The sequence below is a fragment of the Rhincodon typus genome, chromosome 8 (assembly GCF_021869965.1).
Source record: "Rhincodon typus isolate 14 chromosome 8, sRhiTyp1.1, whole genome shotgun sequence".
Classification (NCBI taxonomy): domain Eukaryota; kingdom Metazoa; phylum Chordata; class Chondrichthyes; order Orectolobiformes; family Rhincodontidae; genus Rhincodon; species Rhincodon typus.
In genome coordinates, this window is record NC_063339.1 from 53743801 (window position 1) to 53759885 (window position 16085).

At 38.4% G+C, this 16085-nt stretch overlaps 1 protein-coding gene across 1 annotated transcript in view; it reads left to right on the top strand.

Moving 5' to 3' along the window:
- ttc6 (tetratricopeptide repeat domain 6) overlaps window positions 1-16085 on the top strand; it is a 183228-nt gene that overhangs the window by 69392 nt on the left and 97751 nt on the right. Inside the window, exons 11-15 of the mRNA XM_048600425.1 lie at window positions 3920-4419; window positions 4522-5038; window positions 10683-10812; window positions 11200-11372; window positions 15397-15533. Of these exons, the coding sequence (XP_048456382.1) occupies window positions 3920-4419; window positions 4522-5038; window positions 10683-10812; window positions 11200-11372; window positions 15397-15533 (1457 nt within the window). The remainder of the gene's footprint in view (window positions 1-3919; window positions 4420-4521; window positions 5039-10682; window positions 10813-11199; window positions 11373-15396; window positions 15534-16085) is intronic.

Consider the following 16085-nt stretch of genomic DNA (forward strand, 5'->3'; position numbering starts at 1 on the left):
TTCTCTGAAGAAGGGTCCAGACCCGAAACGTCAGCTTTCCTGCTCCTCTAATGCTGCCTGGTCTGCTGTGTTCATCCAGCTCAACACCTTGTTATCTCAGACTCCAGCATCGGCAGTTCCTGCTATCTCCGTATTAAACCAAGAGCTTTACCTCACAGAATAGCTGAAACTCAGGAAAAGTAAAGTAAATTCCAAAAGTCTGTGGCCTACCTTTTGGTGGGCTGATGGACATAAATAGCTATAAGATTTCATAAAGTATAAAAAAATTCTTGCAGAACATACAAAGTAAAGCCGAGTGCTTAATCCATTTTTTTGAAGAAGAGTCCCGACCCGAAACGTCAGCTTTCCTGTTCCTCTGATTTGCCTTGCCTGCTGTGTTCCTCCAGCTCCACACTGTGTTATCTGCTTAATCTATGTAGTTATAAACCATATTATTAATAATTATAGTTTTGTTTAAGTCTTCATATTCAACAAAGTTTGTTTTTGTTTACAAATGTGAAATCCTTTGGTAAAGTTTCCATCAATTAAAATTAATTAGATCTTGCTTTAAATGAAATGTTCCCTAACACAATTATAGTATATTGTATACATATTAGCTAATTATAAACAGTGTATGTATTTTTCTACATATGTGCTGTTTTTATCTTTTTGAAACACATTTAATGCGGCAGTGAACATAACGGAACAGTTTTATTGTTTGAAAATAATTGGTATTTCTATAATTACAACATTTTTATTTCATAATTCAACAAACTGACAGGTGGGAAGCTTTCAAAAGTGGGATAACAAGAGTTATGTTCCTGTTAGAGTGAAGGGCAAGGCTGGCAACAGTAGGGAATGATGGATGAAAAAATAAACAATGAATGATATTGAGGTTCTGATAAAGAATAATAAAGAGTGATATATTAGATACAGACAACTGGGATAAAATGAATCTCTTGAAGTGTATAAAGGACATAGAGATGTTCTTAAGAGAGAAATTAGGAGGGCAAAATAAAAGATATGCGATAGCCATAGCAGATAAGGTTAAGGATAATCTAAAGAGATTCTACAAGTACATTAAGAGCAAAAAGGCAACTAGGGAGAGAATAGGGTCCCTTAAAGATCAACAGGTCATCTATGCATTGAACATCAGGAGATAGGAGAGATACTAAATGAATATTTTGCATCAGTTTTTACTGTGAAGAAAGAAATGGAGCCTACAAAATTCTGGGAAATAAATTTTGATGTCTTAAAACAGTTCACATCACAGAAGAGGAAGAGCTGGAGGTTTTAGTAAACATAAACGTGGATAAATCTCTGGGACCTGATCAAGTGTATCCCTGAATAATGCGGGAAGTTAGGGAGGAAATTGTGAGGCCTCTAGCAGAGATATTTGCGTTATCTATAACCATGGGTAAGGTGCTGGAGGACTGGAGGGTGGCTAATGTTGGTGCCTTTATAAGAAAGGCTGTAAGGAGAAGCCTGGATCTATAGACCCATGAGTCTGACATTGATGGTGAGTAAGTTGTTGGAAATGATTCTGAAAGATAGGATTTACATGAGGATAGTCAGCATGGATTTGTATGAGGGAAATTGTCTCACAAACTTGTTGGAGTTTTCTGGAGAGGTAAACAAAAAGAGTGATGAGGGCAGAGTAGTAGACGTTGTTTACATAGTGAGCCTTTGACAAGGTTGATTAGTGACATTAGATCACATAGGATTCAGGGAGAGCTTGCCATTTGGATACAAATTTGCTTGAAGGGAGGAGACAGAGGGTAGTGGTGGAGGGTTGTTTTTCAGACGGGATGCCTGTGACCAGCAGTGTTCCACAGGCATCGGTTTTGTTTGTAATTTACATAAATGATTTGGATGAGAATATAGGAGACGTTGTTAGTAAGTTTGTGGACGACACAAAAATTGGTGGTATAGTGGCCAGTGAAGAAGGTTATCTAAGCTTGCAAAGAAATCTTGATATACTGGGTCAATAGGCTGAGGAGTGGCAGGTGGAGTTTAATTAGGATAAATGCAAGGTATTGCATTTTGGTAAAACAATCAAGGGCAGGACTTATACAATTAATGGTAGGGCCTTGGTTGATGTTGAATGGACAGTGTTGCAGTGAGGAGTTCGAACCCCTCTGATAATTAAACCAAAACACAAGCTCCCAATCTGTTATGATGGGAGTAGGGGCTCCCTCCTAATAATTAAACCGGGAACACCCAGAGAAGCTCACCTCATCTTTATAATCTGTTAAAAACAGTGGTTAAATGAAATTAAATCCCTAATAGTCACTTAATAAGTAACAAGTAACAATTTATTTATTTAACTCCAACAGTGAACAAATTAACAGAATTACTAACAAACCGAACAATTCCCCATTAACTACTAACTATTCCCTAACTGATCAAAATTCTAGTGGCATGCTGTTCCAATAAACACCAGTCCCACTTATATAAACCCAAGTAATAAGAAAATAAATTAAAACTTAGTCTCTCAAAGTCTACGTGCCTTTCTTCTGCAGTTCTCAATTCATAAACGCCTTTCTTCTGTGGATCCGGCTGTCAGGGACTTTCTCTGTGAAGTCTTCTGTGAGGGCTCTTAGCTAGAAGTGCCGTGGTACCTTTTATGAATGAGATAGTGCTTTCTTAGAGAGCTTAGTGATTTCTTGTGAGAGCTAGATGCTTATTTCTCAGATGGTAGTTCACTCTCACCCCGATTTTCAAAAACCCTCTCCTTTTATATCTTGGATGACATATCAATTTTCTTACAATAACATTGGTCCAAGATAGTCAAAACCATCAGACTTAAATTCAATTGGCTTTCAATCGCTAAGTGCTTGGTTTAAATTAATTGGCTGATTCCAGCTAGTTACCAAACATCAAATCATGTCTAAGGTTTCCAACCACACAACCAATTGATATATGTTTCAATTTTAGAACTGGTTGTACATCTTCAGCTACTTATACACACTTTTTTTTCTCTGTATAAATCTCTAAGCTTGAAAATCATTTTACCTCTTAAGGGAACCACACACTCTTTTCTTTTAGCTTTTTTTAATTAAACAAATTCTAGCTTCCTGCCTTCCAATTCACCATTACTCCACACAACGTAACAACAGACCTAGGGGTTAAAGCACATAATTCTTTAAAATTTCTATCACATCTAGATAGCCTGGTTAAGAAGGCATTTAGCACACTAGCTTCATTCCTCAGACCCTTGAGTATAGGAGATGGGACGTCATGTTGAGGTTGAGGACATTGGTGAGGCCTCTTCTTGAGTACTGTGTACAGTTCTGGTCACCCTGCTATTGGAAGGATTTAATTAAATTGGAGCGAGTTCAGAAAAGATTTACCAGGAGTGGAAGGTTTGAGTGGTAAAGATAGGTTGGGACTTTTTTCCTTGGAGCGTAAGAGGTTGAGGGGTCTCTTTACAGAAGTTTATAAAATCATGAGGGACAGAAATGAGGTGAATAGTAAGGGTGGGGGAATTCAAAACTAGGCGACTCATTTTTAAGGTGACAGGAGAAAGATTTAAAAATAACATGAGGGGCAACTATTTTACACAGAGCGTGGTTTTTGTGTGTGGATTGAACTGCCAGAGGAAGTGATTGATGCAGGTACAGTTACAATGTTTAAAAGACATTTGGGTAAGTACATAAATAGGCCAAATGCAGGCAGGTGGGACTAGTTTAGTTTGGGAACACAGTCGGTGTGGACTAGTTGGACGAAAGGGTCTGTTTCTATGCTGCATGACTCTATGACTCTATAATTATGGCCTGACTAGTGTTTTAAGTATATTTAGTAAATCTGTTAAAACGCCTATGCTGTGTGACTCTATGACTGCAAAATCTTTCTATTAACAACTTGTTTTCATATTTGATATAGACAGTAGATGGCACTAAAATAAAATAAATAAATCCTTTATTTCTTTGAAAATCAGAGTATGATACCTAAACCGGCAATAGAACATTCTGAAGAAAAGCGAAGGATAGTTATATATATAAATTTGAAAAACACCATTGACAAACCTACGATTGCCAAGCATAAATCATTGCCAAATCTCCATTTCTTTGAAGATGGGTCTAACCTGACAATATCTGCTCCTTTCAAAACTATGATGAAGGAGGTCGAACTCCAGCGGGAACAATTAATTCAGGTTTCAATGGAGGCCACCATAGAGGAGGAACAGGCAAAAAGGAAATCAATAGAAGGTGTTCCAACTACAGAACTTTCTGAATTGAATTCAATGCCAGCAAAAAGAGTGTCTATTGAAAAGACACAGCCTTCAATTGCAGCTCCAGTGACAGAAGCAGTCGTCAAAAAAAAACAAAAGACAAAACACCGTAAAAAAGTTAAAGCTGATATGAGAATGTCACCTATGTCAAGAAAGTTAGCTTTTGTTTACAGAAAACTGTCAATGCCTCCAAAAGCTATCAAAAGGTTTATTTATTATCATTTTAAAACATAATGGCAATGAATCCAAAATTAGACTTTAATTATTATATACATTTATAATTTTATGTTTTAAACTCTCTCAAACAGATCAGAATCTTCACCTACACTAATTCTTCGGGATAGTGAAAAAGTACCTAAAGTTCTTCAGCGAGATTCTAGCGTTCCTTGTTTATTTAACTTTGAGAACTATACAAAGAAGAAAGGAGGAATTCCTGAGGGTGTTGTTACCAGAGAGTGGGTCAGGGATATCTGGAACAAGTGGTTTGATGAAGTATTTCCGCCATTAGAACCACCCATTCAAATAGTTATCAGTAAAAAAGATAGCCCCTTGGTTCTTAAAGAAAAAGAATCTTCACACTTGCATGCCAACCTGCAGGAGATAGAACTGCAGAATTTACAGCTTTCAACAGCACAAGAGAAAACGGAATTGTATCCAACAGATTCAAACTCTGAAGTCACTCGGGCTGCTTTGCAGTCTGCAGTTAATGATCTAACATATCGCATAGATGTAAAGGGTGAATCCACAGCGTTTAATTACTGCCGTCGAGGAGCTTTGTACAGAAGATTAGGACAGTTAAAGTCAGCCATGGAAGATTTAAATGAAGTAAGTGCACACAAAATTTAAAAAAAAATTGTAATAACATGGTTGGCAGTGTTTTTGTGTTTACAAGTTTATTTTCCTTGCTACAGAGAATAATTGTCAGTTGAAGGGAGAAAGAGGAAAAAAATGCTCTCCAGAAGTTGGAATGCTGTTATAATCTGGAATCATATGAAATATGAAGCTTTCTTCCTCTTTTGGCTGTGTTTCTTGCAATGTAATGACAATGAATAGAATGAGATGTTGATTTTTATCAGATCAGTGGTGACATTGGTTGTGTAAGAGATTGTGAAGAAAGGATGGAATAGTCTATGTTAGTGAGAGATATATTTACAAAGAACAGTATTATATATGATAGTGTGATTAAAAGAAAAACCCGTCAGATTCAAATGGTCATCACTTTAGGGCCAACTATTTCAGGCCACAAAAGACCAGAATGTACAAGAATAGCCATCTGTCTAATGTGTAGAATAGAATATCAAGCCACAAACCTCATGGCAACAAAAAAAAATCAATCTTTTCATTGTTTAATTTATATATGACAAATCACACAAAAGCAATGAGTTAAAATTATGTCTAGTTAAAAAAAGTGTTGCTCTATCTTCTCAATGATTTCCTATCACACTTTTTCACTCCATTGTTCAGTCACACTTATGTATTAGACTTTTCTGTGAATTTACCTCTGAATTTTGCTTACTTATATTGAGTTCTCCAAGTTTGATTTTCAAAGTATTGGAGAAAAACCTAATAGCACAACACCTATGTTGAGGCATTAAATGGTGTCCCAAGCCTCCAAAATAGCATACCAAAAAATCACATGGTCATTACCAACTAGAAGTCTGGCATCAAAATTTTGATAAAGCCAAAAATTCAGTATGCATTAACCACACTAGAAACAGGCAATAAATGTTTTCCTGTGCAGATAAGGGCACTGTTTGAGATGCTCTCTTGAGATGCTGTTAGGCTTAAGAAAACCAGTTCTGTATGTGGCCTAAATATGCCATAGACTGCCGGTTAGGCTGCTGGACGATAAGACAAATTTTTTGTTCCAAAATGAACGTACCTGAATGCGAAGCATGGAGGAACAGAAAGGCTATTCCTGACTACATTTTCAAAGAACAAGGCCACTATTCATGCCATTACAATCCCACTGCTGCTGCACTTCCTCTCGACCCTGACTGCTGCCGCTACCACTCTTCCAGCTGACCTGAAGGTCAAGAATCACTTGCTTTTCTGGCTACCATCCTCAACTGATCACCTGAGTTCAGTTATCTATTATAAAGCCCTGATCTATCATTGTACTCCAACAATTGCACTAGGTAACTCAATCTAAATGAGGCCTGAAAGTCATTGTTTTGACTTAGGCTTCCCTGTTCAAGCACACCTAGCAAAATACACTTTGCTGCATTAAATTTCATTTGTCACATGTCCACCAATTCTAACAGCCTGTCAATGTCTCCTTGAAATCTATCACTATCCTCCTCACCGTTCATAATATTTCCAAGATTTGTGTCATTTGCGAATTGTAAACTTGTGCTCTGTTCATCCAAATCTAGGTTATTAGTATATAGAAAGGAAAACAAGTGGTTTTTGTCCTGATCTATGAGGAATCACATTGTATTTTCCTCCAGTGTGGAAAAACAACTATTGGTCACTACTCTCTGTTCGCTCACTCAATCAGCTTTGTATCTGTACTGCCACTTTCTCTTCTTTTTCCCATTACCTTCAGTTCTGTTGACAAACTTACGTGGCACTGTATCAAACCACTTTTGGGAATCCACATAGACTACATTAACTGTTTACACTCATCCACCATCACTGTTACTTCATCAAAACACACAATGAAATTAGTTAAACATGATTTCCATTTAACAAATCTCTGCAGGCCCTTCTTGATTATTTTTTACTGGTCAAACTGACTGGTCAGTAGTTGCTTGGTTTACCCTTACCTCAGTTTCTAAACAAACTGTAACATTTGCAAATCTCCAGCCTTTGGACACCAACTCACAGCTAAGGTGGGTTGGGAGATTTGCACCTTTGCAATTTTCACCCTTGCTTCCACCAACATCATTAAATACATTTATTAAAGTCCTGAAGAATATAGTTATGAAGAAGAACCATTTTTGGCTTGAAATATGAATTGTTTCTCTTGCCACAGATGTTGGCAGAAGTGGTGAGTTTCTCCAGTATTCTCTGTATTTATTTCAGATTTTCAGTATACACACTATTTTGCTTTAATTCTGATATAGTCCTGCTGATTTAACAAATTACAGCCAGACTTTCTAATACCTATTTTTTATCAATTCTTAATTCCATGAGGTAGTTCAATTACCTATCCTTCCACTCTAACTTAGAAGCATTTTCTTCATTGGTAAAGACAGATATAGCGTACTCAGTTGGTACCTGAGCTATGACCCACCTTGCATGCATGTGCAGCTCTCTGTTTTAGTCCTTAATTAGCTCATCCATCCTGTCACTATCATTTTACTATTTATTTTGTCATAGAACACGTTTGGATTTCCCTTTATACTAAATGCCTGTCACTTATTAACTTGCTCTTGCCAAGGCAGAAAAAGGGGTATGCCAGACATCAAGTTGACAAAGGAGATAGCAAGAATTGCAGATGATGGAGTCAGAATCAATACAGTGTGGACCTGGAGGAACACAGCAGGTCTGGCAGCATCAGAGGAGCAAGAAAGTTGATGTTTCAGGTTTACACCCTGCATCAGTCTTGATGCAGGGTGTAGACCCAAAACATCGACTTTCCTGCTCCTCTGATGCTACCTGACCAGCTGTACACTGTATCAAGTTGATAAAGCAAGTGAGATGTCCTTTTCTGCTTCACCTTGTACGATATCTCTCTTTTCTTATCTAGGAACCTTGGCTTTCCTTGCTGTAATAATTTCTTCCATGAGTTTCTGACTGTACCTAAACAATCTCCTCTTCAAAAGCAGCCCATTGTTCTGTCTTGAGTTCAATTTTTTCCTGCAGTCATTGATTCCCATTTACCTGGGATAGATCCATTCTTACCCCTCTTCAAGTTTGTTATTTTTGTTTCCATTTGTTCATTGTTCTTTTCTATCATTAACCTAAATCTGATGTTACTTTGATCATTGTTCCCTAAAGTAGTCCTCCTGCTATGAGATAACACAGGAACACAGCAGGCCAGGCAGCATCAGAGGAGCAGGAAAGTTGACGTTTCTGGTTGGCATCTTTCTTCAGAAATAGGGAGATGGAAGAGAGCTGGGAAATAAATAGAGACAGGAGGGGTGGGACTGGGGAAGGTAGGTGGGATGGTAATAGGTGAGTGCAGATAGGGAGTGGTGGGGATTGGTCAGTGCAATGGGTGGGTCAGATAGGTGGGAGAGAAGATGGACAGGTTGTGTCAGGTCAAGGAGGTGAGGATGAGAGGGAGGGTTAGACATGGGATGAGGCTGGGGGTGGCAGATTTTAAAACTGTGAATTCCATGTTTAGGCCATTGGGCTGTAGGCTCCCGAGGCGGAATATGAGGTGTTGCTCCTCCAGTTTGCGGGTGGTGCCATTGTGACACTGGAGGAGGCACAAGATGAACATGTCACCCAGGGAGTAGGAGGGGGAGTTAAAAAGGTTGGTGACCAGAAAGTGTTGTCATTTGTCACATACAGAGTGCTCTACAAAACGGTGTCCGAGCCTCCGCTTGGTCTCACCGATGTAGAGGAGGCCACATTGGGAGCAGCGGATATAGTACACCAAGTTGACGGATGTGCAGGGGGTTCACCTACAGCCTGATGGCCTAAACATGGAATTCACCAGTTTTAAAATCTCCCCAACCCCAGCCTCATCCCATGTCTAACCCTCCCTCTCATCCCCACCTCCTTGACCTGACACAACCTGTCCATCTTCTCTCCAACCCATCTGACCCACCCATTGCACTGACCAATCCCCACCACTCCCTATCTGCACTCACCTATTACCATCCCACCTACCTTCTCCAGTCCCACCCCTCCTGTCTCTATTTATTTCCCAGCTCTCTTCCACCTCCCTATTTCTGAAGAAAGGTGCCAACCAGAAACTTTCCTGCCTCCCTCGCCACCGATGCTGCCTAGCCTGCTGTGTTCCTCCAGCTCGATACTGTGTTGTCTGTGATTCCAGCATCTGTAGTTCTTGCTATCCCCTTTGCTACAAAATGTATTTGACCCATCTCATTCCTCAGAACAGATTGAGAAATGACTTGTTGTGTCAAAACTATATTGATGAGGAAAGTTCTACTGAACGTATCTCAGAAATCTTTCTCCTTCCTGTTCTTTACGCCATTAATGTTCAAGTTTATATTAGGATAACGGTAGTCTCAATTATCATTTTGCTATAGTTTTGTATTATGATATTATTCCTCCCATCTTTCCCAGTACTTGCTGGCCTGTGGTGTAGAGTTATCTGTATTGTTTCTTGACTTTAAACAAATACACTATATCTTTCACTCTGATAGTACATTCCCTTTCTCCAGCACTGTGACAATCACCTGAACTGCACACAACCACTCATCCCTTTCTAAAAACAATTTTACCCTGGTAGCAGATCATCACACTGCACTGCAAGTAACATTGGCAACACACAAATGCCAGGCTATGACCATCACCAATAAGAGACAATCCAACCACTGTCCCTTGACATTCAATAGTGTTACCATTTTTGGATCCCCCATTATTAACATCCTGGGGGTTACCATTGACTACAAACTCAACTGGACTTACCACATAAACACAGTGGCTACAAGAGCAGGTCGGAGGCTAGGGATACTGCAGTGAGTGACTCACCTCCTGACTCTCAAAGCCTGTCCACCAAAAACAAGGCACAAGTCAGGAGTGTGATGGAATACTCCCCACTTGTCTGAATGGGTGCAGCTTCAGCAACACTCAGGAATCTTGACACCGTCCAGGACAAAGCAGCCCGCTTGATTGGCACCACATCCACAAGCATCCACTCCCTCCACCACCGACACTCAGTAGCATCAGCGTATATTATCTGCAAGATGCACAGCAGAAATTCACCAAAGATCCTCAGGCAGCACCTTCCAAACCCATGACCACTTACATCTAGAAGTACAAAGGCAGCAGATACATGGGAACACTATCACCTTCAAGTTCCCCTCCAAGCTACTCACCATCCTGACTCGCAAATATATTGCTGTTTCTTCACTGTCGCTGGATCAAAACCCTGGAATTCCCTCCCTAATGGCATTATGATCAACCCACAGCAAGTGAGCTGCCACGGTACAAGAACGCAGCTCACCACCACCTTCTCAAGGGCAACTAGGGATGGGTAATAAATGCTGGGCAGCTAGCAATGCCCACATCTCACAAATGAATAAAAAGAACTGATTCATGCATTGTCTTACACTCCTGTTGTTATGAAAGGCACAGCATTAGACTTATTATGAACAAAGTAATGGAAAATCCACTTGCATATATGTATTTGCATCTGTCAAAAGATTAAACACGTTATTTTCAATAGTAATATGTGGATCTATTTCATTGTATATATTTTATGTTTGAATTATTTATTAGCTGCAATTGTATTCCTGATTTATTTATATTTTATATGCGTATAACTGGTCAACATTTAAATAACAGAAGTTCCATTTGAGTAATAATTCAATTGCTTTTGATTTAGGCTATTAAATTAGAACCGATGTTGCTCGATATCTATTGGCAGAGGCATTTCCTTTATCTTCTTCAATTGAGAACATCTGATGCACTAGATGATCTTAATTTTGTGCTTAAACACAATAGAAATCATGCAGGTACAGTAATTAAATTATTTATTTCCTACTTTTCATATTTAGCAGGATTGTTCCATTTGATCAAGTGTCCAACTGGAAGAAAGCACATTTAGAAATTTAATTAAGCTGGATTTATAATTCTAGATAAATGGACATAACTCCTCTAGCCTTATTGTTATTTTCAAAAAAAGTTGTTCATTCATGTATTAGCAATAGGAAATAAATAATTTAAAGCATGGATATAATTTTAAGTTGTAGTTTTTCATCAGAATTTTCAATTTTCAGTTTTCATTTCCTATCATTTGAAAAAAAGCCTTCTCATCTTACATATGGGGTTCTGGATGCATATTTCACAAAATTGGATGTAGCTTTTATAAAGTTAATAACTGTAATTTTTTTTATTGTTAGATGCCTATACTTCAAAGGGAGACATTTATAGAGAAAAAGGGGATATCACATTGGCAATCATAAATTATTCACAGGGGCTCAAATGCAGACCTGATGATGATATCTATTTCAAGAGGGCTGAGATGTATGAAAAAAACAATGATCTACTTTTAGCTATGGAAGATTATTTTATGGTAAGTTTTGTGCTTTTGAGGATATTTTATAGATATGAATTTGACAATTTTTCAGCAAGTGGGTTGATCACATAAATTTGCTCTTTTTAACTGTTTCCCCAGGTTTTTCCTGTTATTTTTAAATTGTGTCATAAATCAGCAAAATTTAATGCCAAATTGTTTCAAAATGCTTTCACTTTTGATCATCAGAACATACAAAGGTAAAGTGAAAAAAAAATTATAGATAGAAGTGGCCACAAACAGAAAGCAGACAATAGGGTTTGATGATAATTATAATTTGTTAGATATTTATAAAATGGTGCATTTGGTCGGAAGAATATAGAGGCTACTTGCTCATTTTATTTTGCTCGTTCTCACATAATTATTCGCACACACAAGCTGTTCAGCTACCTCAGAACCAATCAGAGAGTTGTTGTCAGGCTGATAACCTTGACATCCACATCTGGTCACAAATTCACAAACCAATCAGCAAACTGTTGCTGACGAAACCTCACTTTGTATTTACACTCTGGAGCCATGCCATCTCCTCTTATACCTTCTCCTACTGCTTGCTAAGCAACAGCGTAAACAGAATTTACATTATGATTCAGCTACTTGCTTTACAACAATACAGTAATTCTTCCCCTAGTTATTGTGAAACAGTCCTTTTTCCAGTCAGTCCACCGTGAAAAATAAAGTTAGATAATAAGATGCCCTCTTTACATTATTTATATTTTATTTGACAGCAAAAATAAATCGAATATTCATAATGTAACACTCCTCATGATGCTACCCCATGATTTCAGTAGAAATAAAGATGGCCTGCTGATATCCCTCTGCTCCGATGCTCTGGCCAGTTTGCTCTGAACCTGCTAGAGACAAAAAAAAGCTGCAGATGCTGGAATCCAAGGTAGATAAACAGGAGGCTGGAAGAACACAGCAAGCCAGGCAGCATCTGGAGGAAAGGAGCAGTCATTGTTTCAGCTTCTTCACTCTGGAAATGTTGACTGCTCCTTTCCTTCTTCTGGCCTCCTGTTTGTCTACCGTGGATTCCAGCATCTGCAGTTTTTTTTTGTCTCTAAGTTTTACCACAGGGAAGTCTCTTCAAAGGATGCCCACTTTGAAGAAGTTCTCTGCCAGTCCTGAAGAAGGGTAATAGCCGAAACATTGCTCCTTTCCTTCAGATGCTGCCTGGCCTGCTGTGTTCTTCTAGCCTCCTGTTTGTCTGCTCTGAACCTGTGATGGCCCGTGATAATGATTTCTGAGCTGCGCAGGAAACAGCATATGAGGCATGGAGCCTGGCTTGGGAGCATTTTGAACACCATGTCTTATTTCTCCATTTTGCTTCTCATGGCCCACCCACAATTTCATGCTAGCAATGAGCTTGGGGAGCATTATTCTGCACTTCACAACAGAATGATTACAATGCAGAAGCAAGCAATTCAGCTCATCGTTCTTGCACTGGCAGTAAGACACTGAAGGGTCAAGAGTTATTCAATTTTCCTGTACCATTCGGAGTATGCAGGCCATTGTTGAGAGCCAGCCTGCATTCACTTGATTATCTCATCACATGTTTTAATGCAGGTTGGTTTCTCTTTCCATGGAAATAAGCAGTAGAAAAGCCTAAAACAGTACAGCATTCATGCTAAAGCAGACTCCAACTTCTCACCAGTGATGTGGTTGGAAATGAATTCATATATTTTCTGCTGCTTCTTCAGAGTTTTCCTTTTCTACCTTAAAGCATTTCACAGGAATAAATATAATTTGAATATGGTTAAACATAATTTGACACCATAATTTGAAGTCTATGAAATCATGAGAGACATAGATAAGGTAGATAGCTAACAGCTTCTCCTCATGGTAAGGGCGTCTAAAATTATAGCACATAGGTTTAAGGTGAGATGGGAGAGATAGAAAAAGGTCCAGAGGGGCAATTTTTTCACACAAAGGGTGGTAGGTGTTTGGAATGGGCTGCCAGAGGTAGTGAAGGAAGCAAGTACAGTTTCGTCATTTAAGAAACATGTATGACAGATACATGGATGGGATAGGTATGGAGGGATATGAACTAAACACAGGTTGGTTTAATTGGGACTGGTTTAATTGTGAAAACTGGGCAGCATGGGCTAGTTGGGCTGAAGGTCCTGTTTCCATGCTGTAGACCTAAAAAGAAGACCATGCATTTGAAGGCACAACCAATGGTGGAGCAGTTAAAATCAGGAATGCTGAAGAGGTCAGAATTAGTTGGGCAAACATAACTTGTGTGCATGAGGTGATTATAGAGATGGGGATAGACATAAACCAGGAGTAATTTGAAAGAAAAATTACTATTTTAAAATCAGAAGCCAGTGCATGTTAATGAGTACAAGGCTGAAGATTGGTTGAATATGACCAAAGATGCAGGCAATAGAGTTTCAAATTATCTTGATTGCTGAGTAGAAAATGTACCTATCAGTCTGTCCAGGACTGCATTAAATGTCACATCTGGTGTGAGAAAAGATTTGATGAGAATTTTATGAACATGACTGAAGCAGGGAATAAAACTGCTATGTTATGAAGGTGGAGATAGTGGTGCTTCAGGATATAGTCAGAGGTTCGTCTTGGGACCAAAATGATAACAAATAACTTGGTTCTGTCTCGGACAATTGTCCGGGACAGGGATGGAGTCAATGGTTAGAGAATGGAATTTTGGTGGGGACAAAATACGCGGCTTCCACTTTCTCAATAATTAATTGAAGGAAATATCTCTCCAATCTGGCATTTTGACAAGCAATCTGACAATTAGTAACAATGGAAGAGTGAAGAGAGAGTGTGAGGAATCATTAGTTGTCATCTGCCTGCACTGTTGAAATCTGATGTATTTTTGGATGATCATTTCCTTAACTATATCAGAGGCTGCACAAAGGTCAATAGTGATGAGGATAGATAATGCAACATGATCACGGTTTCACAGAATGTCATTTATAGCTTTGGTAGTAAACTATTTACTGATGAAAGCTGTGAAAATTTGTATTATCTGTGAAGGTTATGTGTAGTACCTCACTTCACTTAAGTTTTATACATTTCTAAGTCAAAGTTGTGCAGAAGGTTGTAAAACCCAACCTGAAAGAAAATTGGGTGATAATTTTTCAATATTGCTATTTCAGCAAAAGAACATTGCTGAGAGATATCAGATATTTGTACAGAGGATTTGAATTATAGGGAGAGGCTGAATAGGCTGGGGCTTTTTTCCCTAGAGCATTGGAAGCTGAGGGGTGACCTTATAAAATCATGGGGCATGGATGGGGTGAATAGACAAGGTCTTTTGTCCCAGGGTGGTGCAGTCCAAAATTAGAGGGCATACGTATAAGGTGAGAGGGGAAAGATTTAAAAGGAACTGAGGGGTACATTTTTCATGCAGAGGGTGGTGCGTGTGTGGAATGAGCTGCCAGAGGAAGTGGTGGAGATGGGTACAATAGCAACATTTAAAAGGCATCGAGATGGGTATATGATTGGGAAGGGTTTAGAGGGATATGGGCTAAATGCTGGCAAATGGAATGAGGTCGGATAGGGATGGCTGGTCAGCGCAGATGAGTTGGCCTGAGGGTCTGCTTCGCTACTGTATGACTCGATGACTCTACATGATTTTAGTTACCAGTTATTTAAATAGTCAGAAAATCATATGGAATATTTACCCAAATTTCTGATATAGGCTTTCAGTTGATGAGGCTCCCCAATAGTGGTACAAAGTTAGAAGCATACCCTAATGCATTAATTTGCTCAAAGTGCAATTCAGACATGGAAAGCATAGAAGCTTTATGAAACAGGAAATTAACGATGATTACATTTTTTCTAAAAGAGAGTAAGTTGGAATGAGGATGCAAGATTACTTTAGAAAGAAAGCCTCTAAACATATCACTTCTTTAAAAATTGTTTATTCACAGAATATAGAACTATGGATATAATATGTTTGGATGCTAAATTAGTTGACCAATTACTGATCGAAACATGATAAATGCAAAAATACTATAATTAAGATATCATGTACATTTTATATATTGTATTGTAGGCTTTTAGTTTGAACCCAAAAAGAACAGATGCTATGATGAAACGTGGTTTATATTATTTTGAGAATTCCACCTGGCACTTAGCAATTCAGGACCTTACAGCACTGATCAAACAGGAACCTGGCAATGCTAAAGCCAGGTAAGTTACAATAGAATTTTTTTAATGCATTTAAACATTAGTCAATTATCAACTATACCTCAGAACTACCAATGTAATTAATTTCCACCAGAGTTCTTTTAATCACTTGCTGTGAGATCTTATTTAAGATCGGTTGAAACCCTGGAGTGTTGTCATAAACAGTTATTCAGTGGTTTCTGAGGATCTTAGTTTAAAAAGCAAAGGATGGTAACAATTTCTTAAAACCAGCTGGGTGTATTAGATGTCATAATTTGTAAAAAAAAGCTGAATATTTGAAATAAAACTTTTTGTAATTTATTATTGTTGTTACCCTTGTAACCTTTACTGCATCAATTGTTAAAGTGTTTATGATGTTAAGAACTTGCTGAATTTTAAGCATTGTTTTAAAGAAAACTTTACCCCAGTAAAGCTTGTTTCTTTTGCAGAAAGAAAGTGCAATGACCTTTGACACAGAAGCAATGCAGGGAGAGTTTGTAATTTGTTTAAAATTGCTCTTAGTGATCATCATTTACAGCATGGTAACCTCTGACACATCTGTTCCTGATGGCTGTG